General features: G+C 47.9%; 1 protein-coding gene and 1 long non-coding RNA gene across 2 annotated transcripts in view; one reads left to right on the top strand and one right to left on the bottom strand.

The window, feature by feature from the left end:
• GASK1A (golgi associated kinase 1A) overlaps positions 1 to 25,805 on the bottom strand; it is an 83,986-nt gene that overhangs the window by 19,957 nt on the left and 38,224 nt on the right. The window contains exon 2 of the mRNA XM_005546805.4: positions 5,002 to 6,288. Coding sequence (XP_005546862.3) covers positions 5,002 to 6,288 — 1,287 coding nt within the window. The remainder of the gene's footprint in view (positions 1 to 5,001; positions 6,289 to 25,805) is intronic.
• Positions 9,491 to 14,655, top strand: LOC123571840 (uncharacterized). The gene is made up of 3 exons (XR_012431059.1): positions 9,491 to 9,867; positions 12,331 to 12,438; positions 12,724 to 14,655. It is a non-coding gene; the product is annotated as an uncharacterized lncRNA (long non-coding RNA).

Here is a 25,805-nt window from a genome sequence, read left to right as displayed (position 1 = left end):
TGGCCCAATTTTCCAACCAGCTGGATGCCCACAGAACTGAAGCTTAAGAAACGTACATTTGTACAATAAAATGTACCTGCCGCCTGTCGACCGGCTCCTCTTCCATACCCCTAATTCCTGTTTTCCCCCACTGGTTACAATGACGCTAGACCACCTGCTGCCTGTTAACTAACTCCTCTTCCTTGCGCCTGTTGTTTTCCTTCCTGGCTATATAAACTCTTAACTTTGGTCAGGGAGGAAGGATGGATTTGAGATTTGGTGCTCTGTCTCTCTGGCTAGCATCGCTGGTAAAATAATAAAGCCTTCTTCCCTGGCAACACTTGTCTCAATGATTGGCTTTCTGTGAGGCAAGCAATGGGACCTAAACTGAAACCCTGGTGTTCAGTAACAAAGTTTGGTTCTGACCAGAAACACCTTGCTTGTGGGTCAGCTGCCACAAGCTGGGAGAGTTTCAGAAGCCTCCGAAGCTGCTGCCTGACTACATTTGGCCCAGTGGTTGGCTTTGGGCTCTCTCTCTGGCCTCGTCACCACTGGCCCCAACTGCATTCCTGATTGTCTAGGAAGCCTTTGAGATTTGACATGCGCATCCAGACAAGTGAGTGGCTTTTGTGGGTACCAGACAGCAGGATTGGCTCCTCTCAATTTGGGAGCTGAAGGAATATCCATCTGCATGTTGAACAAGCCCAACTGACTGAGAGAGGAAAGCATCCTGATTGTTTCAGTTTGGAAACTCTTAGGGCTTGTTGCTTGTTGCAGCAGTTGAATTGTATTTTAGTGACTCTGTGTGTGTGTGTGTCAACACAGTCATGGGAGGTCAAAGTTTGATCCCAGAGTGCAGCCCACTTGGGTGCACTCTTCAGGGTTGGTCTGAATGTGTTGTAGGCTGATGGAGCCAGGGAAAGTCTACAGCCATAGCACCCTGAATGTGCCCGATCTCATCTGATCTCGTTAGTACGTGATGTGCTGTGGTGCTTCTTGGCCCAGTGTTCTCTGGAGTCGGGGGCAGGGGTGGCCTTTAAAAAAACAAGCTGCCATAGAAACTGCTTTACCCAAAATTTTGGTTTGCAGCGTTGATTGTGTTACCTATTGGAGCAAGCAAAGTTTAGCCATGTGAACATGTTCATAAAACAGTGAGTTTGTGTTGCTATCTCATGGCTAGAATTCTGACATAAAAGCTATTGAATCTTGCCGGATGTGGTGGCTCATGCCTATAATCCCAGCACTTTAAGAAGCCACGGCAGGCAGATTGCTTGAGCCCAAGAGTTCAAAACCAGCCTGGGCAACATGGCAAAACTCTGTCTCCACAAAAACATTTAAAAATTAGCTGGGCATGGTGGTGCACACCTATAGTCCCAGCCACTCAAGAGACTGAGGTGAGTGGATCACTTGAGTGCAGGAGGTCGAGGCTGCAGTGAGCTGTGATCGTGCCACCACATTCTAGCCTGGGCAACAGAGTGAGACACTGTCTCAAAACACAAAACAAATCAAAACAAATATCAAAAAAACTATTGGATCTTTGTGTGTGTGTGTATGTGTGTGTGTGTGTGTATGCATGTTTAGCTGTATTTACACATACTATATATTGTATCTACCAAATTGGTTTATAAATACAAGAACGCTCATAAATAAGTCCAAGTGTTTTTCAAGTCCATGTGACTTAAATAAATTTTTAATAAACAAACTGGCCCTGAGATTTTGGTAAAGTAAAAATAGGAGTGGCTTTGGGATTGTCAGCATACCCTTTTGACTGGGTTTTATCTTTGTCTCTGCTAGATATTTTGAGGTGTCAAGGTTTGGCACAGAAGGTTATAAAACTATGATAAACCCAGCCACAACAAAATGATCTCTGTGTGAATTTGTTTTCAGCCTCGGCCACCAGAATGAGAGCAGACCTGAACCCAACCCACAGCTTGCAGCTCAGCTCAGTTGAACCCAACTGACCCACAGATCCTGGAGCAAGAATAAAGAGCTGGCATTGTAAGCCATTGAGTTTTGGAGGTTTGTTACATACACAGTGTTATTTCAGCAATCACTAATAATACAGAGTGTTATATGGGATTTGTGAAGCATAGGTAGGCTTTATAGGGTGTATAAGAGATGTGTATGTGTGCAGGCTTGTGTTTTGTGCCTAAGTAAATGGGATGTGGAGATGTACACAGGAAAACAAGGGTTTCTACAGGATAAAACCTACCCCAGAGTGGGCTGAACGCAGTTTGTACCCAGCCCCTGATCAGAAGGTTCCTGGGCAGGAAAGCCCACATTCTACAGCCCTGCATCTCTCTGACTTGCCAGTGGTTTCTAGGAAGGTAGCATTAGCCAGACAGGGGGTGTTTGACTGGACTGGCATTCAGCAAAGCAGGAAAGAAGTGGCACGAGTCCAGCCGAGTCATGTCTGCCCATACAACCAACCTGTGTGTGTTTTGGCTACAGAGACTTGTCCCCACAGCAGGGCTTGGCAGCTGAGGAAGAGTCCCACGCTGCAACCCTGAGAGGTGAACAGAGGGGCTCTGTGTGGAGCAGAGAGCAGCTGCGAGCACATCAGCTGGACTGGGGCTTTGCAAGGAGCTGTACCTCAGAGATCAAGGCCCCAGGACACCCCTGCAAGCATCCCCTTTTCCTGCCCTCATTCATGGACAGCTGAATAGTGACTGTGATTCAGAGACTGAGCTCCAGAGTCAGACCATCCAGGCTGCTGCTCAGCCCACCAGCTGCCACCTTGGGCAAGTAACCTAACTTCTCTGGGCCTCAATTTCTCACTCATAAGTTGCCATGAAGAGTGGATGAGTAAATTCCCGTAAAGTGGGATGGTACCTGCTTATTATTGAGTGTGTGCCATCCTCCAGGCACTGTACTAAGTACATTACATGAATGACCTTGCATCCAGAAACTAAGCGTGATCAATGTTATTATCTGACGAAGGCTGGGATCCCCAGAGGACAGACCAGGATTCAACTGAGAGCAGTTTACTTGTGAGCTAACTCCAAGAAACACAAGTAGAGTGGGGAAGAGTCAGCAGTTACCACTGTGAATAACTGGGCTCCAATCCTGCTAGATTAACTGAGAGGTGTGTAGAATATGCATACAGGGCATCTATACACCTACTCTCCTCAGTTACAGTTGGAGGCTGCTCCTGGAGACAGCCCTGTTTGCTCACGACTGTCCCAGCTTCAGCCCTGAAAGTCCTATGATCTATGAACTGGGAAACCCCTCCTTCCCAACCTGCATGGTTGGCCACGCTACTTGGAGTGTACTCATCCCCAGCACTTCCAGTGCAGCAAGCGAGCAAGCCTGCAGATGCAGGTGCCAGCAACCAGGAGTACACCAGGTACTAAATGGTCAGGCTCAAGGGGATGAGGCTGGGGTGCACAGCCCCATTTTGGGGTGAGAAAAGTAGAGCTGAGAAAGGCTAGGTAATCTGCCCAGGAGTACACAGTGGGAAGTGGCCTGGGGGTGGGGGTTCAAACCCATGTCGGTCTGATGCCAAGGCCCATGCTCTTGACCATCAGGGTCCATAGCTCCTCCTTCCACATAGCAGCAACGGGGACATAGATTGGAGGAGCTGGGAGGACGACAGGAGAGCAGCTAGTCTCGTGACTGGAAACAGACTTATCTGTAGGCAGACTGGCGTAACATTCAAGAGGCCAGAAGGACAGTAGATGAGTGTCGGACAATAAAGAGGTAGAGCCTGTGGCCAAAAGGAGAGTACGGCAGCCTCCACAGGGGGCAGCAGATGCTCAGCTCAGGCTGCTTCCTGCTGTATGGGAATGAAGGACCAGTATTACTAAACCATCCAATTTTTCAAGGGAAGCTGGATTTTTATAGTAAATCTCTGAAGTATTACATATTATCTAAGAATTTTCTAAAATAGAAACCCAAACCCGTGTGAATGAAAACACCGCACATTGGTCCACTCACCTCTGCACGTAACCCTAAGGGCTGACATTGAGGACCCTTTTCTTCAACAGGGGTCTCTATAGAAATCGGGGCTGGCTCCATGTGCATTTGGTGCACACACCACCCTCACTGAGCTTTATCTGTTTTTTGTCTTTGTTACTGTCTGGCCATATTTCCCCACATGTATATCTATGGCAGACATCCAGCTCATGGGCACCAGAACAGCCACACTGGTTGTTAACAGATCAGTAACTAGCTGGTGCCTATAGTCCCCCAGTCAGCCCGTGTACCGACAGTCCAACCCCTTCCCTGGGATTCCCACACTACCCCTCGATCCAGCAACTCCAGGGTTAACTCCTGACAGGTCAGGGGCCTCAGCCAGCGCAGATCCCTCTCATTCTTCAGTGCCCAAGCATCCTCCCTTTCTCTCTCCCTCTCCCATTCTCTCCATCGCTATCTCCGTCTCTCCCTCTCTCACTTTTTAAAAAATTATACGACCATCTTGAATCCTTGTTGAGTCAAAGATGTAAAGTTATAAACAGTGGTGTGCTGGTAAATGTTGAACAATCAGCTCTCCAGGAGTAGAGGGGAGTCCTGATTTGTAGCATTTGCTGCTTTCCATGGCGTAAACAGATATTCACACCCTGATGGATTTCAAGCTACCAACATGAGCAAATGTGGAGTTGTTGAGAGATGTGCAGTGGCACACCGTTAGCCAGCATTTATTACATAGACACGAAGCTGCAAAAGCACAGATGATAGGAAATACTTAGGAAATAATGCATTCTGAGTAGTTATTACCTTCGTTGCTAATATAATTTATTATTGTTTCTACAACTCAATTTTTTCATAATGCCTGTGTTTCACAACTAGGTACAAAATTCCTGAAAATTTTAGCCATCAGCTCTTGTGAACTGATGAGCTGGCTCTGGTAACCACTGGATAAATAAATAGAGGAAGGAAAATTACAAAAACAGGTGCTTGGTGGTCAAAAAACCAGGACGTGGGGGAGAGTCACCATCCAACCTCAGGTGGGCAATTCAGGCCTCTCCACCCGGAACCCCCTACCTCTGCAGCTCTCTACCCCCACTGCCCAACCCCACCTACCTGCAACAGGAAGTCGAAGAGCGCCAGGCGTGCCCACTCGGTATGATGGATGCCCAGGCATGGGGCCTGGCCTGGCCAGCTGCAGCCGTGTGCCAGCAGGGCCTGGTACTGCAGCCAGCCCAAGGCCAGAGAGTTCTGATCCTCATCCGGGTCACTCAGATGCTGCACATCGGGCGCCCACCAGATGACAGGCCTCACTCTACCGTCTGTGTAGCGGTAGGGCAGGAGGGGGCTGTGGAAGCGGCGGGCCACGGCAGGTAGGCTCCGGCGCAGCCCCAGCACGCGATCTACGTGGAAGGACAGGACCTCAGGCAGGTCCCCAGGCCTCTTGATCAGGCCACAGAGCCCCTGGGAGCAGAGTTGGCTGAGCCTGGGAGAGGACATGCCCTGAAGGGCACCCTCAGCGGAGAAGCCAACCTGTAGCACCTGCCCATGGGCGGGGACCCTGGCTTTGCCCCCCACCTCCCCCTGCGCCAACAGCCGGAGCATCTGCACGTCGTGGTCTGTCAGCCATGGGGGAGCCTGCCCACCAGTCCTCGAGCTGCTCAACAGCGTCTCATCGTCACACCATACTGACCCTTGCAGCTTCTCAACAGAGCCAGGCCACTGATGAGCCCCTGAGGCCAAGGTGGGATCCTCTGCTTGTCGCCCACCAGTCAAGGCTCTGTTCTCAGCTGCCAGCAGATCCCTGCCTTCTGCTGTATGGGGCCAGAATGTCAGCCCAGCAGTAGCTCTCCAAGCCCGTAAAGTTGCCATGTCGCTCCCTGGGAGTGGACCGACCAGGGCGACCATCTCACTCTGTGTCTCTTGGATGGGACCGCCATGCTGCGGGTGACCCAAGTCTTTGGCTCCTGGATCTCCGACCTCATCCTCCCTCAGGAGCACAACATGCTGAGTACTGAGTCTTGGATGTCCTGACAAAGTAATATCCCTCCTGACCCTCCCTAGATGCCTGAGGTCCCCTCCTAGGGACTCCCTGCTTCTGTCAACTCTTGCTCTATGGCCTTGCTCCTCAGCACAGACCAAGATGGAGTTCCTGGGCAAAGCACGGCCTCTCCAGAAGCCCATGTTTCTGGCCCGCTGCCTCCGGCTGGAGCTCAAAGCCTGCCGGATACGGGTTGCAGGGGTGCCAGTTACCCCCTGAGGCTCCATGGGACCAGGATCTGGGCCGGCAGATGGGCGCTGTGGGGGAAAGCGGGTGACAGCCATCGCAGAGAGGGTCATCAAGAGGCAGAACACTATCACTGGCCGCCTCTTGCCACGCAGCCTTCTCCAGAGCCAAGACGCCTGGGAGACAGGGTAGAAAAGAAAAGCTTAAGACCTGGGAAATACAACAGCTCAACCCACAAAACAATGGGGATGGGAAGCAAAGGAGACGCCCAGTTCATGAGAGACTGAGAAGAGCACAGCCCAAGTGGAGGGACACCTGGCTGCCTTCAAGAGAGGAAATGGGCAACTCCAGCCAACTGCACTCCTGCTTCCAAGCTTGGCTTGCTTCTCCTTCTAGGGCAACCTCTGCTGAGGCCTGCAGACCCATGCTCTTCTGCCCTATTCTCCCTTCGAAGAAACTGCCATTACAACACCGTCACCATGCACCTCAAGGGGTTTTTCTCATGTCTGTCCCCATCACCAAGATCTGGCCTTCTCTTTTTGTCTCCATGGGCCCATTCTGGCAGATCTCTTGATGTCCCCACACACATGCCCTTACCCTTTTCCAGGCACATGGAAACCCAGTCAGAGATGACTTTGCCAGCCTCCTTAGCAACGGGGTGTGACCACATGACCAAGTCCCTGACTATGTCATGAGAGCCAACCACTTTTGCCAGCCCCACATGCTTCAAAGGAAGTTGGCTGCCCTGGCCTTTCTCTCTCACCATCTTTGCTGGTTGCACACAGATGTGGCAGCAACAGCTCTGCACATGTTAGCAAGAACACACCCTAGGGGCAGTGATTTCTCAACACGTAGTCCTTGAACCAGCAGTATCAGTATCACCTGGGAACTTGTCAGAAATGCACATTCTCAGGACCCCACCCCAGAACTACTGAATCAGAAACAGGGGCTGGGCAGCCTATGTTTTAAGAAATTCTCTGGGTAATTCTGATGTGGGCTTAAGCTTGAGAGCCACTGCTCTAGGGCATCATGAGCCACAAGAGGGAAGGAACACGGTGTCTGGAGCAGTGCAGCCTGCAGCTGGGAGTCTCTGAGCCTTTATGTGACAGACCTACAGGCAGAGCCCTGGTACATAATGGGATTCAACAGATATGTGACTGACAAAATGAATGGAAAATCTAGTCCAAATCACCAAAAAAAACTCCCCAAATTAAGTTTACTTATTAAATCCATGAGATATTCCTTAGAGATTTTTGATACTGTATGCAGTGTGAGGCAATTTGCTGGAATGCACAGAAAAGGCACATAGGTAAACAGAATTTTAAAGGTGTCAAAGAAACAACACCCACAAAACAAACCAGATTCCACTTTTTTCCCTGCATGTGCTTGCTCTTCTGAGAAGCTCCCTTGTGGGTGTCAAAAGAGTATTATCCAGGATCTGCAGTGGACATGTGGGTGAAGTCCATCATCAGTAGCCTCCTTCTTTCTCTCAAAAGTGCCACCTTTATCCCCCACAATCTACCCAAGCCATATCTATCCAGGGACCCCGATCCATGACCTAAGCTGATGGGGCCATCCTGGATCCTGACCCACAATGGACCAACAGATCCTCACCCCCAACCCAGTCCTGGGAGCATGGGCTTGTGATAAATCAGCAAGGCTGACTTGTCCTGCTCATGAAATGGAGAGCAGAGGCCCATTGCCACCCAGCCAAAGATGACAGCAGTGGGCCATACTCTGCTGAGAGCCAGTCTGCAGGGAGAGAGAAGGAAACAGTTGCATAGACAAACCAGAGATGAAAACAGAAGGAAGAGCCTTGCCCAGCTTTCTGCGCTGCGGTTCCGGTTCTGAGCCTGGCCCAGGAACAGCAGTAGCCACTGCCTAGGGCTCTTTGGGACTGAGCAGCATCCACATAACCCATTCTCCCTCTACACCTGAGCTGCGGATCGTGGGTACTCCTGCTACATGCAGCCAAAAAGGCCTAATTCAGATCATCTCTGAGTTCCCTTTCCTCTACAATTAAAAGAGCATTTCCTGGCCGGGCGCGGTGGCTCACGCCTGTAATCCCAGCCCTTTGGGAGGCCGAGGTGGGTGGATCACTTGAGGTCAGGAGTTTGAGACGAGCCTGACCAACATGGTGAAACTCTGTCTCTACTAAAAATACAAAAATTAGCTGGGTGTGGTGGCGCGTGCCTGTAATCCCAGCTACTTAGGAGAATCACTTGAACCTGGCAGGAGAACCGCTTGAACCCGGGAGGTGAAGGTTGCAGTGAGCCAAAATCACACTATTGCACTCCAGCCTGGGTGACAACAGCAAAACTCCATCTCAAAAAAAAAAAAAAAAGTCACAAAAGAGCCTTTCCTCCTTCAGTACCCATTTGACCTTCCCCTTCCTTCCAACCTCATGGCCTGGAGGAATGCCGCCCCTCATGAATTTCCTAATTTGTCTGCATTTTCAGTCCCTTCTAAGTCAGTGACAGTTGCTGCAGGAGCCAAACGCATTTCTCAGCACCGTAAACATCAGATAATAATCAAAAGGAAGTAGAAGTGGGAAATCTCAGTTACAACCCAGCCTTAAAGTTCCTCCACACTGGTTCTCTCCCTGTCCTAACCCCTTCTGCTTCCTGGACATGAGGCCAGCATCTCCCTCTTAGTGCCTCCATGAATGGTGCACTGATGTCTCTCGGCTCCACTTTTGCCAAACACCTCAGCCACAGGAAGCCAGTGTGTGGTGGTGGAAGGAACGCTGGACGGGAGTCAGCAGGCTGCAGTCTGTGAGGCCACCTTTACCCACTCTCTGGACCAGCTTCCTCATCTACAAGGGGTTGGGTTGGATGAAATAGCCTTTGAGGTCTCACTTCCCCCAATACCCAGTGATGCTAACTCTTGGTGGACAGTGGAGGTGAACTGACTCAGCTGTGGTCTCCCCTGAACCTCCTCCTGTCCATGACAAGCACCTGTAGCAGAATAAAGCTGCACAAGAGAACCCACACACCACCATTGCCCAGTAAGTCAATGTAGGCCCTTAAGGGTGGCTTTCAGAGAAAAGGGTTGAGATGAGGGTTTTCTGCCCCTGCCCAGTCACCACTGGGAGACCCAATCACCCACCTTGGCCTGAACAGTAAGACCATGATTGTTTGGGTGAAGGAAAAGGGACAAGATGGAGGAAGGTGAACAAGATGGAGCAGTCCCTGTTGTTTCCGGGTTCTTCATCACAGATTTTCCCACGCCCGGGAAAAGAACCAAATCAACTGAGCATGCGCAGAATGACGTCAAGCCAGGGACACCGAAATTCAAGAAGCCACTCCTACAAAAACGCCCCGAACTCCTCCCCTTCCAGCTCCCAGGCATAAAAGTCCGCCGCCGGCCGGAGCCGGGGTGACTTCTTCGGCCCCCCACATTCGTGGACCGGAGAACATCACCCGAGAGCACTGGCGCGACTTCCCTGGCCCCCCCACACCTGAGGACCAGAGAACTTCGCCCGAGAGTGTGTGCATATTTGCAATAAAAGACTGCCACTTTCTTATGTACTTTGGCCTCATGTTTAATTACTTAGCTCTCCTAAATTAAGTTACATTAAATTAAATCAAAACAGTTGGTGCCGAAACCCGACCCAGGAGGAGACCCTTCCTCAACATCCCCTAAGGGTCTAACGAACCTCCTCCACAGCGAACCGGTTCCCAACCCAACCAGCCACGAACACCAAACAAGTGTTCCAGCTTTCCACTGGTGCCGCTCTGAGAATTTCTTCTTCGGTGAGTACTCCCCTTTGTTAACCATCTCCGTCCGTTTCCGTGTCTTTGGCCTAGAGTCGTACGTACGCCCAAGGACATAGCCACCCTGTGGCGCAGTGAGGCCTTCAACCCGGAGACGTCCGTCTTGAAGTTCCTCAATTCTCCGTTAGTGGCTCCAGGAGCCCCCGGTCCCCAGCAGCGGCAAAGGACGCTTTGCCACTGCGTGAGGTCGGTTTCCATTTCTGGTGGTTAAACAATGGGAACCTCACAATCGAAAATCCCTACGAACACCCCTTTAGAATGTCTCCTCCAAAACTTGGAAGCCTTACATTTAGCTCAATATTTAAAACGAAAGTGGCTAATTTCCTCTCCACTGTGGCATGCCAAAAACCTGGGAGGAGACCCCTCCTCAGGGCCCCCTAAGGTCCGAGGAGCCTCCTCCTCCCACGCCGCGGACGGACCAGGACCTAGACATCGCTTTCCACACCTCCAAGTCTCCTAGGGGTGAGTATCTCTTGCCTCCCTCTCATACTCCTTGGCCAGAAGTCCTGCGCAGGCCCAAGGTTTTTTGGTCACCAGGTGACCCACAGGAGAGTTCCCAAAGGTAGAGACGTCTGCCCAAAGGAACTCCATTCCAGTCCGTGTGGGACCCGTCCAGGATGGAGACGTCCGCCTGGAGGTAATCTCCATTCCGGCTCCAGGAGCCTCCCGGTCTCTAGTGGCTACAAAGCGTCCTTTGTAGCCAGGTAGAGTTCGGTTTCCGCCTATAGGCGAGAGAAAGGCAATGGGAAATCCCCAATCCAAAATATCTAGAGACACCCCTTTAGGGTGTCTTCTAACTAATCTCAAAACTTTACAATTAGAGCAAGATCTTAAACGAAAGCGACTGATTTTACTCTCCACTGTGGCGTGGCCAGTCTCAACGTTGAGACTGACAACCAGCCTCAACGGCCGCCTGAAGGCACTTTAGACCGTAACATTTTAATTAGATCTCTAATTTCTGCCAGAGGCTCAGAAAGTGGTCAGAAATTATCTATGTCCAAGGCTTTTAGGACTTGCGCTCTCACCCAGACCTGTGCGCCCGGTGTTAAATGGCCCAGGTCTTGTTAGCCTAAACCCCTAAACCCTGCCCTTGGCCCCCACCTCAGCAACTGAGGAGGACTCCACCTCCATTTCAGATGGGGCCGACGGCAGGCGACCTCCCTCCCAACTTTCCAAGCCCCCTCCCTATGGACTTCCTACCGCCCCTCCCGACACTCCTCCCTCAGCCACTCCTCTTACCTCTCCCATTTCCGCCCACACTCGCTCCAAGACCGCGGTAGCGGCCCCCATTAGTCAGCCCTCTACCAGTCAGCCTGCCTCAACCCCCTCTACCAGTCAGCCTGTCTTAACCTACCCTACTGGTCAGTCTGTTCCAACCTTCCCTGCTAGTTTGTTGCCCCCTCCCCTACCCCGAGAAGTTGCTGGAGCCAAAGGCGTGGTTAGAGTCCACGTCCCCTTTTCCTTGGCTGACCTTTCCAAAACTGAAGAACGACTTGGCGACTTCTCAGTCAACCCCACCTAATATTCCAAAGAGTTTCGATACCTAGGCCAGAGCATATAACCTTACCTGGCATGACTTACATGTCATTCTTACTTCCACTCTTAACCCAGAGGAAAGAGAGTGCATTCTCGCAGCCGCCAGGCAACATGCAGATCAATGGCATTTAACCGACGCCACCGTCCTGTTAGGAAAGATGGCTGTCCCGTCCATAGAACCAGATTGGGATTACCAACCGCAGCAGCCCGGCCACCATAGGAGAGACATTATGGTTCAATGTCTCTTGGCCGGTATGCAGGCAGCCTCTAACAAAGTGGTCAATTTTGATAAACTAAAGGAAATCATCCAGCACCCAGATAAGAACCCGGCTTCCTTCCTAAATCGCCTTACAGAGGCACTAGCCCAATTTACTCGGCTAGACCCCACCTCCCCAGCCGGAGCAGCTGTCCTAGCCTCCTATTTTATTTCCCAGTCAGCCTCAGATATTCGAAAAAAGCAAAAAAAAGGTTGAAGATGGGCCTCAGACTCCCATACAGGAAAATTGGCCTTTAAAGTTTTTAACTCCAGAGAAGCAGCAGCTGAGGCCACAGAGCTAGACAAGGAGAAAAGAAGGGCTGTGCTTCAGGCGCAAGCTCTAGTGGCTGCCCTCCAACCAGCGTTGCCCACTCTGCCGGCAGGGAAGACACAGGGCAAGTCTCCCAGGGGCTCCTGCTATAAATGCGGAGACCCAGGACACTGGGCAAACCAGTGTCCCCAGGCCAAGCCGGCCACTCCGTCTGGCCCATGCTTTAAGTGTGGCACAACTGGGCATTGGGAAAAAAGGTGTCCAAATCCTCGCCTGCCTACCACGCCGTGCCCAACCTGCCAACAGGGAGGACACTGGAAGTCTGATTGCCCCGCCAGCAGGGCAGGCATTGCGCCTCAATGTGGTGCCTCTCCTCAAGGGTCGGAAGGCTCCTTCCAGCTCCTACACCTGGACGACGACTGACGGTGCCCACATTCGGAGACCCCTGTCACCCTTGCTGAGCCTAGGGTAACTCTACAGGTAGCAGGTAAGCCAATTTCTTTTCTCGTCAATACAGAGGCTACCTATTCTGTTTTACAATTATATTCTGTTTCGCCAACCTATGGAGGTCCTAGCCAGCCATCCACTATCTCAGTAGTTGGGGTAGACGGTAAACCGTCTAACCCTCGCCAGACCCCAATGCTAAGTTACTGCCTGGACTATGCATGTTTTGCCCACTCTTTCCTCATCATGCCCTCTTGTCCCACCCCCCTCTTGGGATGAAACATCTTAACCTAACTCAAAACATCTATTCCCCTTCCCTTATCTCCAGGTGGCCAGGTTCTACTCAAGGATCAACACCCTCCTCAAATTTTCCCGCTTCCTCACCATTCTTCATCTTAACTTAACTGACTTTTCCCTCATAAACCCCATAGACACCCTCCTTCCCGACCCATCCCCCAACCAGTAGGTTTCCCAACTTTTTACTCTCATAGAAGACCTAGCTTGGCAGGGTGCCCTTTGTGATTTCGGCAATGTTGAACTTACTCTCTACACCTTTGTCATCATTATTATGGTTCACTCTAATTCCCCTAGTTACTCCTACTAATCCTAACTTTGTATGGAGATTCTAAACCTGGTCTACAGACAACCAGATACACTCAGTCATGCAGGGCACTGCAGATTGTCCCCCCCGCCACCCAGGGTTGTCACTCTGCCCTCTCCCTAAATAAAATGTGGACTCATTAGGCCAGGATGAAGGACAGATACAGGGAAGGAGAGGCTATAACCAGAAGGCAGTAGAAAGCCCAGACCTCCCCAAGGGCCTCTGCGGCACTCAGTCCCTGTTGAGTCAGAGATAGGGAGAAGCCAGGAGGTAGGGGAGTTGGTGAGGGGAGCAGCCTTAATGAGCGGGAGGTGGAGAGACAGAGACGGAGATGGAGACAAAGAGATACAGACAGAGACAGAGATGAAGAGATAGAGATGGAGAAAGACAGAGATGGGGAAAGACAGAGATGGAGAGAGACAGAGAGAGAGAGAGAGAGGTGGAGAGAGACAAAGACAGAGATGGGGAGAGACAGATAGAGAGAGACAGAGATGGAGAGAGAGAGAGAGAGGTGGAGAGAGACAAAGACAGAGATGGGGAGAGACAGAGATGGAGAGAGACAGAGATAGAGAGAGACAGAGATGAGGAGAGACAGATGAAGAGAGAGAGAGATAGATGAAGAGATACAGAGATGAACAGAGACAGAGATGAAGAGAGACAGAGTGAGACAGAGATTCCTTTTTGCTACTCTACGCCAAACTCTTCATGGTGTAATTGCACATAAGCTCCCAGCAGGACCCAGACGGCCCTTGTTGGAGGCTACTTTTGGTGTAACCAAACTCTATCTAAAACTCTTAACCATACCTCCATCACCCAGTCCCTTTGCGTTCCGGTATCTTTAGTGCCTAGCTTAACCCTATATAGCGAAGGAGAATTGTCTGAACTAGCTTCCCAGCTCAGCTCCAGCAATAACATCCAAAAGCGGGCTGTTTTTCTTCCCTTAATTATCGGGGTTTCCCTAGCTTCAAAAATTTAACGCCCCCTTAAGCCCCGGACCACCGGTATGGCTACTGCCTGTAGTACAGCAGATGCTTCCATTCCTAATTCCCATACTAATCCTCTGCCTTATGTTATGTCTTGCTCCCATTCTAATAAAATTTCTCCGAGCCAAGGTCCAAGAGATCACCCGAGTCACCTTCAACCAAATGCTCCTGCATCCCTACACCCAACTGCCAACCTCAGACCCTAACTATGCCCCTTAACAGCAGGAAGCAGCCAGACAGACCACGGCGCCCTAAATTCTTATAATCAATAAGAGGTTGGACTGTTTGGGTGAAGGAAAAGGGACAAGATGGAGGAAGGTGAACAAGATGGAGCAGTCCCTGTTGTTTCCGGGTTCTTCATCACAGATTTTCCCGTGCCCGGGAAAAGAACCAAATCAACTGAGCATGCGCAGAATGACGTCAAGCCAGGGACACCGAAATTCAAGAAGCCACTCCTACAAAAACGCCCCGAACTCCTCCCCTTCCAGCTCCCAGGCATAAAAGTCCGCCGCCGGCCGGAGCCAGGGTGACTTCTTCGGCCCCCCACATTCGTGGACCGGAGAATATCACCCGAGAGCGCTGGCGTGACTTCCCTGGCCCCCCCACACCTGAGGACCAGAGAACTTCGCCCAAGAGTGTGTGCATATTTGCAATAAAAGACTGCCACTTTCTTATGTACTTTGGCCTCATGTTTAATTACTTAGCTCTCCTAAATTAAGTTACATTAAATTAAATCAAAACAATGATAACCAAAGCCTCCCTTGCAGCTCTGAACTGATCCCCCAAGACTCAGTGGGACACGCCAATACAGGGTGACTCAGGGCCAATGGACACTTTCCATCTACCTGAAGTTGCTGCTGGAGGGACCAATTAAGCTAACCTTTCCTCCCCCACACGTGGAGGGGAGGAGACAGTAGAGAAAACCCCTCTGGCCTCTGGCACCCACGTGCTAAAATATCTTCCCCCATCACCTGACACCCCGTGCATTCATGCTTCTGTGAAGCCAGCAGGTGAGCCTATGTCCCCGGGCCACAAAGCCCTGCTTGGACACCTTGCTTAAGGAGGGGTGGGGTGGGGACCAGCAAGCTAAATAAACAGTGGGGAAATCAGGTGAGGTCATGCTTCTGATGTCCCTCTCACTTCAGCCAGGGCCTTCAGGACCACAGGGCAGGGAGACAAAGCCTAGAGAATATTTTCCTTGTCAGTTGTGTGGTCCTCTAGACAATCTGTGTTCCCCAAACCTGGATTGCATCTGGAATCTCCTCCTGCTTACCAGAGATGGGACAGAACAATGGTTCTTAAACTTGCTCTGGGGCTTCATGTTCTACCATGGGGTGGGGTTTAGGAGATGACTCTGTGTGCTCTGCATTTGCCACCCACACCCACATACACTTCCACCAAGGGAGCTCTGTGTTCTTTATGGCGGGTTTAGCTAATTTACATTACTTGATATGCCATACATGTTTAGTCTTAGTTCTGTTGTAATATTTTATGTTATATTTTCTGTATTGTAAACTCAAAATAAAATTCTAAGCCCCCTTACCATCTGAATGGACCCCTCCTTTTGGCCAAGGGCCTTCCAAAGTTAACCTGAAAAACTGGTTGAGGCCATCATGGGAAGAGGAAGCCAGACATGCCTCATTATACCCTTATCCCTTTTGAAATTTAGGCCCAGCTGACCAGCATGGACATTAACACAGACCTTAAGACTGATAGAACAGCCTCTTTGTCTGATAAGAAACATTTACAATCTATTCCCTCAAGCCAGCTACCTAGAGGCTTTTATCTGCATGATAAAACCTTGGTCTCCACAAGCCCTTATCTTAACCCAGACATTCCTTTCTATTGATTCTAAGTCTTTAGACAATAACTTAACTCTTTCAATTACCAATCAGAAAATCTTTGAATCTACCTATGACCTAGGAACCCCTGCTTCCAGTTGTCCTTCCTTTCTGGACCAACGCAATGTACATCTTAAATGTATTGATTGATGTCTTATGTCTCCCTAAAATGTATAAAACCAAGTTGTAGTCTGATCACCTGTTCTCAAGATCTCCTGAGGGCTGTGTCACAGGCCATTGGTCACTCGTATTTGGCTCAGAACAAATCTCTTTAATATTTTACAGTTTGACCTTTTCATCAACAACATTTATAATATTTGAAGTCTTATACTATGTTTTCTTTTCACTTACTATGACTTTGTCTTTTGGTGTATATTTCTTGTAATATTTAGGAAATTTTGATTTGGGTCCTAATTATTACCTTTATTATTGTATGCCCTTAGTTGTCTGGTTCTTTAGACTGTAGCTCTTAATCCCCTAAAAAGAACAATATTAAAATTATTTCCTCTTCCCCCTCCTCCCCCTCTCTTTCCTCTACCAATCAATTTTCATCACTAGTATTACCTTTTTTAATGTTTATCTTTGTACAATTAAATATGTTTACATTTCTAATATTTCTCAGCTTGAAATGATATTCTTTAGTTCTCTGCTATTATTAATGAAGTAAACAGCATATTACTTCTTTCTCCCACCTTTTGCCTTCATCCCCCTTCCAATTGTTTATATTTGTGTCATTTCTGCGTTGGTACAATAGGAAGCATATACATTCGATTCCATCACTCTAATACCTACATTTATTCAGGTCTTAGTTATTCAGTTAAATATATTCTACGCACACTCCTGTCCCCTTGGCCCCAGTTTCCCATTATTTCTTGGTTGACTGAAGTTCACATGGGAACAATATTCTCTGATTTCTTGCATGTTCAAACTGTTTTCTACAGCATTGATACGTGAAGTAAAGTTGCCTAGATAGAAAATACTTGGCTCACAGTTTCTTTCTTTGAATAGCTTATGGGTTCTGCTCCACTGTTTTGTAATGTTAAGGGAAATCTAAGATTAAACTGATTTTTTACCCTGCCTGGCTGCCCTAAGAATTCTTTCTTTTTCTTTAATATCCAGTAACATTCCTAAGATCTATCTGTGTTGACTGTTTCAGGTCAGCTTTTCTTGGCACGCAGTATGCCCTATTAGAAAAGGTAAACACAAGTCTTTTTATTTCATCAGAATTTTCTTGAACTAAATATTAAATATTTGTTCCATTCCATGACTTTATTTTTACTTTTTTCTTTAGGCTCTTCAATTATGTACATGGTGGCTCTCCTTTATCTTCCTTATATGTTTCTTACCTTCTCTTTAATCCTTTCTAACTATTTTCATTTCATTTTGTTCACTGTTCTTGTTTTTATACTCTATTTGACTTATTGTGTTTTATCTAATATTTATTCACCCTTTCTGTTATTTTCCACTTTTCCCTACTTCTTTCCAACTCATATTTCACATCTTTCCATCTTACCATTTTTTCTTGAGTTCTTGCATTTCTGCTTTGTGGTATTTATTCACAGAGGGTATTTTAAGTTTTAAAAATTCATTGTGATAAGATTGCTCAAAATTCCACTGTTTCCAGGTAACATTTTCAGGTGACCAGCCCTCATCTGTTAAGAAACATTGCTGTTCTTTGTCTCCTTTTTTCTCACAGTGTCTCAGTATAGATGCTTAACTCTTTTTATTGTATGAGTTGGACCAGTCAATTGAAAGAGGTTCCTTTCAAATTCTGGTGGAATTTGAAATCATCTGGTTTTCATAATGCAGATACTCTCTTCTTCTCATCTACCCCATGGCCAGGCTGCATCCTGAAATATGGCTTCTTAGCATGGCTCTTTATGTATCACAGTGTCCTCTGCTTTTCTAATCCCAATTGTCCAGCTGGATCCTCTGAGCCACTAAACTTGCCCCCATCCCATTTCCACACCCTCTTTTGCAGACAAGTGGGAGATGGTGATTCTACTCCTCAGGCGTGTCACTCACCTTCAGGTATATTTCAATGGTGCTTTCTAAGATCTGCCAACTTGGGCTCCCTCTTCCACTCTTTCTCACTTCCTCCAACACTGCACCTGCACGAAACTGGCTGCTGCTTGCGCTGTTCCCAAGTATTTTGGTGACTGCCTCCTAATTTAGCTGAAAAAGGAATTTGCATTTTGTCTTCCATCTTCTTTGTTGCTTTCTGCTAGCTTCCAGGATAAGGTGAGGATGCAGAGTTTATGCTGCCATGTTTATACCAGCAGTCCTCAATGGCACATTTTTAAGAAGAAAGGAGGGTGCCCTTACTGAATGTAGTGACTAATCGGCCCTCAGAGCAACGACCTTTTTCCAACTTCTGTGCTTGGGAAACACAGCACCCAAACAGCCCTGAGAATTCCAAGGATTTTGCTCCTGCTGCACATTTCCACAAGATCTATTCACCAGCTTTGTGTGAATTGAGTGCAGCCTCCAGGCTGATCACTTAGCAACATTCTTCTGGAAAGACCACCCTTGAAGCCCTTTGGAGTGACATGGACCAGGAAGTGAGGTGATCCACCTATCCCAGTTAGACTTCTAAGAGTCAAGGAGAGAGGGAGGGACCACAGGGTCACCTAGCAGTTCTCCACTTTATAATTTATGCACCATCTCATCCCCTCTCCTATGGATGCCCCTCCTTCTGTTTCCAATCTGGCTAAAAGGTAGCACTGTCCACCCAGATACCCAAGCCAGAAATCTGGGCCTGACCTTCATTCCACCTTTCCTCTGCCCCATACATCTAAATCTTGCAATTTTTTTCCCCTAAACAGCTCTTGAACCAGTCCATTTCTCATTAGACCCTCTGTGACTGAGCCCAGGTGCCCTCTTCTTTACCAGGACACCTGCAACCGCCCCCTTGGCTCCCACTCCTGCTCCTCTGCAGGCCACTTGCCTCAAACTGGATCATACCCTTCAAAATCTCTTTAGAGAAGATCTAAATGCCAGAAGGGCTCTAGCCATACCAAACTTCTTTCAATTCTGGACAGCACCAGACCTTTATACGTGTTGATCCTTCTGCCTGGAACAGACCCCTCCTCCTGTTTCCATTGCTCAGGTCTCAGCTTAGACACCACCTCCCCCAGGAAGCCTTCCCCTGAGACTCCTCAATGAATTGGATGCCCTCACCATGTGCTCCCATAACACACTGTTCCTCCCCAAGCACACCCCTTTTCACTCTGTACTGGATTTGATCATTTAATGTCTGTCTCTCAATGGATGGGCTGATCCATGCAGGCAGGACATGGGCTCACAATTGCATCTCCAGACTATCACAGTGCCTGGCACATGAGAAGCTCTCTGCAAAATGAGCTGTCAGATAAGAGGGGTTATCAGGGAGGTGGAAACACTGTTCCCTGGCCTGTGGCACTGCACGTCTGCTGGTGAAGAGGGCTCCTCCAATCTCCAAGGCTCTTTTCTGTTTGGAATGCCAGCCACCCCCACCCACGACCCAACACAGCAGATGTGTTTTGTGCTCCATTATTTTAAAATGTACACAGAATTTGTTTCAAGCCAGTATGGTAAGACACACAGACACAAAAATAATTGCCATGAAATAAATTTTTGTTACATTCACAATCCACTAGAAACAGGAGGTGCAGCATGCCACACAGGGCCACAGGAGCTGAGATGGGCAGGCAAATTGAGATGGCAAATGCAGCTGAAGCCTTTACTGTGGTTTTCACAGTACAGAATGAGCAAGGAAAGTGAAGCAAACTGAAATTGAATAATTTCAGCAGACTCTAGGCTATAGGTGATAGGGCAGAGTACAGACAGAAACCTGATAAAAGATGGGTGATATAGACTCAGAATTGGTTGGTTTGCACACGAAAGGTGTGCTCACAGGCCATTTGATTACTCTCTCTTCTTAAGAATTAGCTAACCCTGGGAGGGGCAGTCCTTCCCTGAGTCCATAAGGCACCAGACACCAGAGCATCAAAAAACCAGAAAATAAGAGAATATAGTGAACACACCTGTGTTATGTCCCCGTGGCCCCCGATTGACTCCAGCTGCCCCCACAGCAGACAATCTCCTGTGCACTGCCAGTCCCCACCTCAAGGACTTGATTGCTCCTGCTTTCTTGCCTGCTGTGCCAGGAAGCTCAGGGGAAATTAACACCTCTGGTGACAGCCCTCAACCAATAGGGGACAAAAGTCAGTGGGTAAATAAGCCAACCTCCCTTTTGAGAGGCATTCAATATGGTTGCAACTAAGGGTGCTCGATAGGACTGAGCCTCTTTTCTATAAAACAAATGATGCCTTGTCACCCCCTAACCTTTATCTGATGATTTTTTTGAAGTGAGATCCTAAATTTTTGTCCCAATTAGATATGTTTTTAATTTGGTCTCTGTTGCTATTTTAAAAAACACACAGGTACTACATGCATAGATATGCACTGTTAAAAACCCATGTAATACCAAATAAATCAGGGCAAAATCGAACATCTCCTTCCCCTTCCCAGAGGAAGCCACAGTTAGCAATTAGGGTGTGCATCTTCTCAGGCTGTTGCTTTTCTTTGCATTATAATATATGCATATGTCACAGTGTATTAGTTTCCTGTAGCTGCCATAACAGATTACCACTGACTTGCTGGCTTAAAACAACATAAATGTATTCTCTCACAGTTCTGGAGGCTAGAAGTTCCACATCAGTTTCACCGGGTCAAAATCAAGGTGTCAGCAGAGCCATGCTACCTCCAAGGGCTCTACGGGAAAATCTATACCTTGCCTCTTCCAGTTTTTGGTAGCTGTCAGCATTCCTTGTCTTGTAGTCACATCACTCCAGTCTCCGCCTCCACGGTCTCTTCTTTTGTTTGTGTCAAATCTCCCTCTGCCTCTTCCTTATATGCATATTTGTGATGGCATTTAGGGTTCACCTGGGTAATTCAGGATAAGTTCCCCATCTGAAAATCCCAAATCAGATCTGCAAAGATCCTTTTTCTAAATGAGGTAACACGCACAGCATTTGGGGATAATTTTTCAGCCTACTACATGTGGTAATTATTTTCAGCATAGAGGAAATGACTATGCCATGACTTCCTTTGGTTGACATAAGAGGCCCTGAAGCTTTTTCCATATCTATCCATATAGAGGTACTTTACCCTTTTTCAACTGCTGCATAATATTTCACAGTGGAAATGTGCCATGATTTCTTTACCCATCCTTCAACAGAAGATACTTAGATCATCTCCAGTTTCTTATTATAACAATCAATATTGCAGTGAACATCCAATAAATGCAGCTCTTGGAAAGAATGTAAACATTTCTATAGAGGAGATGCCGCCAAGAGAGGAAGTTGTTGGGTCCAACTCCTTCTTATTGCCCTTACCCTTTCATCATATATAAGTTACTATCTCCTTTAATCCTCACAACCACCTAGAGAAATAGGAATTATATAATTCCTATTTTACAACTGAGAAAACAGAAAGGTCCAGAGTGCCAATGTTTGCCCAGGGCCATATAGCTGGCAAGAATACTAAAGTAACACTAAAAAGGAAAATGGCCATGGACAAGTTGGCTTGGGTTTTTTGGGTTTTTTTTTCTTCTACCATGAAAAATGTGTTGAATTCCTAATCTGTATTCTCAAAGTATTGGATACCACTAGGGAAAAATAAATCATCTTTTAAAAATGTTTCAAGAAGACAGGCTGTTTTGATCCTTCTTTCAGCCTCACTTGGCTTCAGAAAACGTGGGGAAAGTTGGCGGTTGTGCAGTTGTGCAGAGAAAAGTTTGAAACAGCCATGAGCAGATGTCCCAGGCAGGGCCACCCAAGTAAAGTTTTGGGAAAAGAAAAGCAGCTTTGATCAGACTGAAAGAAAACATCATCTGAAGAGAAATATTCAGCTGAAGAATAAAGAGTACATTAGAGAAAACATAAAGGGGAATGATGCAGAATCTACTACAAAGTTTGCCGGTGAGATCCAAACTGACCCTGTCACTGCAGACATGCCGGAGCGGGTGGGGGAACCCACCTCCTCCCCTCAATTCTGACCATCCAAGTTACACACCCTGTCTCTTCTGCCCTGCAACGATCATGGCAGGAGGGAAAGAGAAATGGAGTTACCTTCACTGTCTGAATCTACAGCTACCCTCTTTCTCCTTCCCGGTCAAGCCCCTACCTCCCACCCCTTCACAAATACCCCTCCTTAATTCCTCAGAGAAGATGCCACGGGCTTAACAGTCCCATCCACCCACAGTTGCAGAGGAGGAGCAGTGAAAACAGGGGGATAGCCAGATAAATAGACACACAGGTTTTGTGGAAGACACGTCTGAGTTCTGCTTCTGCTCTTCTGAGCTGTGTTGCAATAGGCAAGTCACACAACATTTCTGCTCTGTTTCCTCAGCTGTAAAATGGGGAGAATGAGATATCTTCTCCCTCCAGGAGTTGGCACAATAAATAAATGAGTCAAAGTATGTAAAAACCCACTACATGGTTGGGTATATTTACATGAGTGGTGGGATCCGGAATTTTCTGTTCCCACTTCTGGATACAGTCTACCTTTCTGGGGTCTGAAAACACTTCTTTTCCTGGGTTTTGGCTCATTGTAAAGTCAGAGTAAAAACGGGGATATTTGGGAGCATAACGGAAGGTAGAGACAGAAAGAGAAGCTCTTTCATTGTAAAACCACAAGCGTCAGCCAGGAGGAGGCCACCTGGGCAGTGAGAAAGTTCTCACTGTCTGCTGAAGCTGCCTCCAAAGATAACCAGGATGGAACAGGAAAGAATTTCTTGACCTTTTAAAATCACGTGGGAAGGTGAGAAGGGAAAGGGTGGGAGCCAGAAGGGAAGTATGTCAGGGAGTTAAAGGAGAAGACTGAGATTCTGACAAGAATGGAGTTGGGGCTGCCTAGCAATTGAGGGAAGGGAAACCAGGAGAGTTCTGCCTGAAGGAGCCCAGCTCACTGAGAAGCTGGGGAACTGTGTGGGGCAGGGGGCAGGAGCCACTACCAAACTCCCTGCCATTGCCTCCATAAGGGTGGAAACAGCTCTCAACCGGGAAGTTCACTTCTCAACCATGAAGTTCTAACCATCAAGGACAGTGTCCTTAATGGCATTGTTTGTTTACAATTCTTCCTTCTTCCCCACCTTACCATGGTTGCACTGCAGATGCAGTCTACTTCCCTGCCTACTTTCTTTGACCTTGGCCATGTGACTTGCTTTTGCTACCAGGATGTGAGTGGACATACCATACGCCATGTCCTATGGGAGGCTTTAAATGTGCTTTTGTGGTTTGGCTTGCCTCCTTGCAAATCTGTCCTCACGATGAGAAGAGCTTGCCCCAGGTGAAGCACCTGGAGCAAACCTGAACTCAACCTCCAGCCATGCTCACTGGGCCCAGCCTACCCAACTGCTATTACCAAAATATAGGCATATGTTTTGGTTAGCTATTGAGACTTTGAGGCTATTGTTTATGCAGCATTATTACAGCAAAACCCAACTAATACACACCTTTTGGTGGCATCTCTAGGGCTCAATGTGTGCCCTTGGTCAGATAACAGGCAGGCAGGTTAGCAATGAAACCTAGCACCCCTCCCTCAGTTAATAAGAGTAGTGCTGTCTCTACAAATGGGGCTCAGGCTGTGATGAGGATGATGGTGCAACGCAGTCACAGATATATCTCTTGAACCAGTTTCCCCAGTAAGATGGTATGGAGGGAGGCTTCTGTCAAATGGCGGTCTTTTAAGAAGGACTTTTCTGAAAACGTTTAGTACAAGTGAACTTTGCCCAGAGACAGCTTGAGAAATAGGGACACTTGGAGGAAAGGACTGAACTTGTAGTTTATAGTTTGCACTGTAATAGGCAGCAGGAGATTTTCCTCATTTTGTAGAGAAAGGAAAGCTCTTCTTTGGGGAAATCCAGTGAGGATCTTGCCTGACAGTCTGGCACTAGATCACCACTCTTCAGACTGCCTCTACGCCCTGCACCACTCTACACCCTGACACCTCCACTGCTTACAAATATGACTGCAGTTGGCTGACTGCACAGGGACCAGCTGGCAGAGACAGAGGCTAAGTCATCTTTCCTCAACTACCAGATATCAAAAAAGGATGACAAAAATCTGGTCCTCCACCAAACTGCCATGGACAATGGATAACATGTTGGGCAGGGAAGATGGGGAGAAGACAGATCACATGCTCTTCTCCCCACCCAAAGAGAAAAAACTCACCAAGCCCTTGTAAAGTGTTTTTTTTTTTTTTTTTTTGAGACGGAGTCTCGCTCTGTCGCCCAGGCTGGAGTGCAGTGGCCGGATCTCAGCTCACTGCAAGCTCCGCCTCCCAGGTTCACGCCATTCTCCTGCCTCAGCCTCCCGAGTAGCTGGGACTACAGGCGCCCACCACCTCGCCCGGCTAGTTTTTTGTATTTTTTTAGTAGAGACGGGGTTTCACCGTGTTAGCCAGGATGGTCTCGATCTCCCGACCTCGTGATCCGCCCGTCTCGGCCTCCCAAAGTGCTGGGATTACAGGCTTGAGCCACCGCGCCCGGCCTGTAAAGTGTTTTTTAAGAGTTTTCTGGGTGGGAGAAGGGGTAGAGGGAACCATGTGATAGTGTGTGCGTGTGTGTGTGTGTGTGTGTGTGTGTTAAAAACTGAATTTGGGTCTAACTCTGGAGTCATCACTAAAGGTATGATAACCCCTTAGTTTCTGTTCCCCGACCTTTGCCCCCTTCTAAACAGCCACCCTGTCTGATTCATCACTACTTAAGCTCTGAGTTAAACTGGCAAAAATTTGGGAATTTGGAGTTTCTGTTCCATTTCTTAAAGTGCAGTTTGTCATAACAAAACTATGGCTGGGGTGAAAGGGAATATATGAGCAGACTTTCAGAGGGCTGGATTAAAACCACAAGTCCCAGCCCTGGGAGGAACTCAGCAGGCAACCCTGCTTTCCTTGACTTCCCAAAGTCAGACCCCAGGCAGGGAGAGCTGAACCGGCCTCTGGGGCAAAGGCAACAGACACAGCATCCCTCTCCAGTCAGATCTGCTGGGTCCTGGGAGACTGGGCTGTTTGCTTTACTGTGGGCAGAATAACAGGCATCCTGTCTCCAAAGCTACCACCAGGCCAGGTTCCATCAGAGGACTTTGATTTTTCCTCACACATCAGCAACTTCAAGACAAGAGCGGATTTTTGCCCCTATAATTTCTGGCTCAGCCAATTCCAGGAAAAAGAAAGAAAACCAAAGGAATGATAACTAACATTGATTCACCATTTGCTACATGTCTGAGACTGCTTGAAAACCTTACTTATAATTTAATCCTCATGCCCGTCTTATGAGGTATATACTACTGTTATCATCTTTATTTTACAGGTGAGGAAAACAACACATAAAGAAACAGAGAGGTCAAAGGTTCACACTGCTGGCAAGGGCAGCACCAGGGCAGGAACCCAGGTGGTCTGGCTTCAGAGCTAGCTGACCTAGTTGCTGTGCCACCCTAGGAAGAAGCTGCCACCTAAAGCCCCTGCTCCAGCCCTAATTCCGAAAGACGGCACTAGGTCTTAGGAGTGGGCCTTCTGTCAAAGGAGGCTTATCTGTTCAAGACTGGCCAGTTCATCCATAGAGTGGGGCTTGAATGAAGTCAAAGGCAGGTTGCAACCTTTTTGTATCAGGACAAATTAAGGAAAAATAAAAATGTTTTCAGGCTAAATGTTTTTCATTCAAAATGAAAACAGCTTTGTTATGTCTCTTGTCCTCCTCTATTCTTTATTTGAGAAATAGAAGAATATCAATGAGAAAAATGCCACCACACTTGATACACTCCAATCTGGAATATTTGAGAGGTAGTATCAGAAGCAGCTTACCAATAATCTGTTATCCTCCAGTTAGTCTAGGGCTTGATATCTAAACCAGGCAGGTTCTATGCTTCCTGCTCATTCCAGAACCAGATGGTACCCCAGTTTCATGTCAAGAATTCTCCAGACTATCAGTCAGGAAACTGAAAAC

The sequence above is a fragment of the Macaca fascicularis genome, chromosome 2 (assembly GCF_037993035.2).
Source record: "Macaca fascicularis isolate 582-1 chromosome 2, T2T-MFA8v1.1".
NCBI classification, from domain to species: domain Eukaryota; kingdom Metazoa; phylum Chordata; class Mammalia; order Primates; family Cercopithecidae; genus Macaca; species Macaca fascicularis.
Note: the sequence above shows the minus strand (reverse complement) of the source record. Positions and strands in the feature narration are given on the sequence as shown.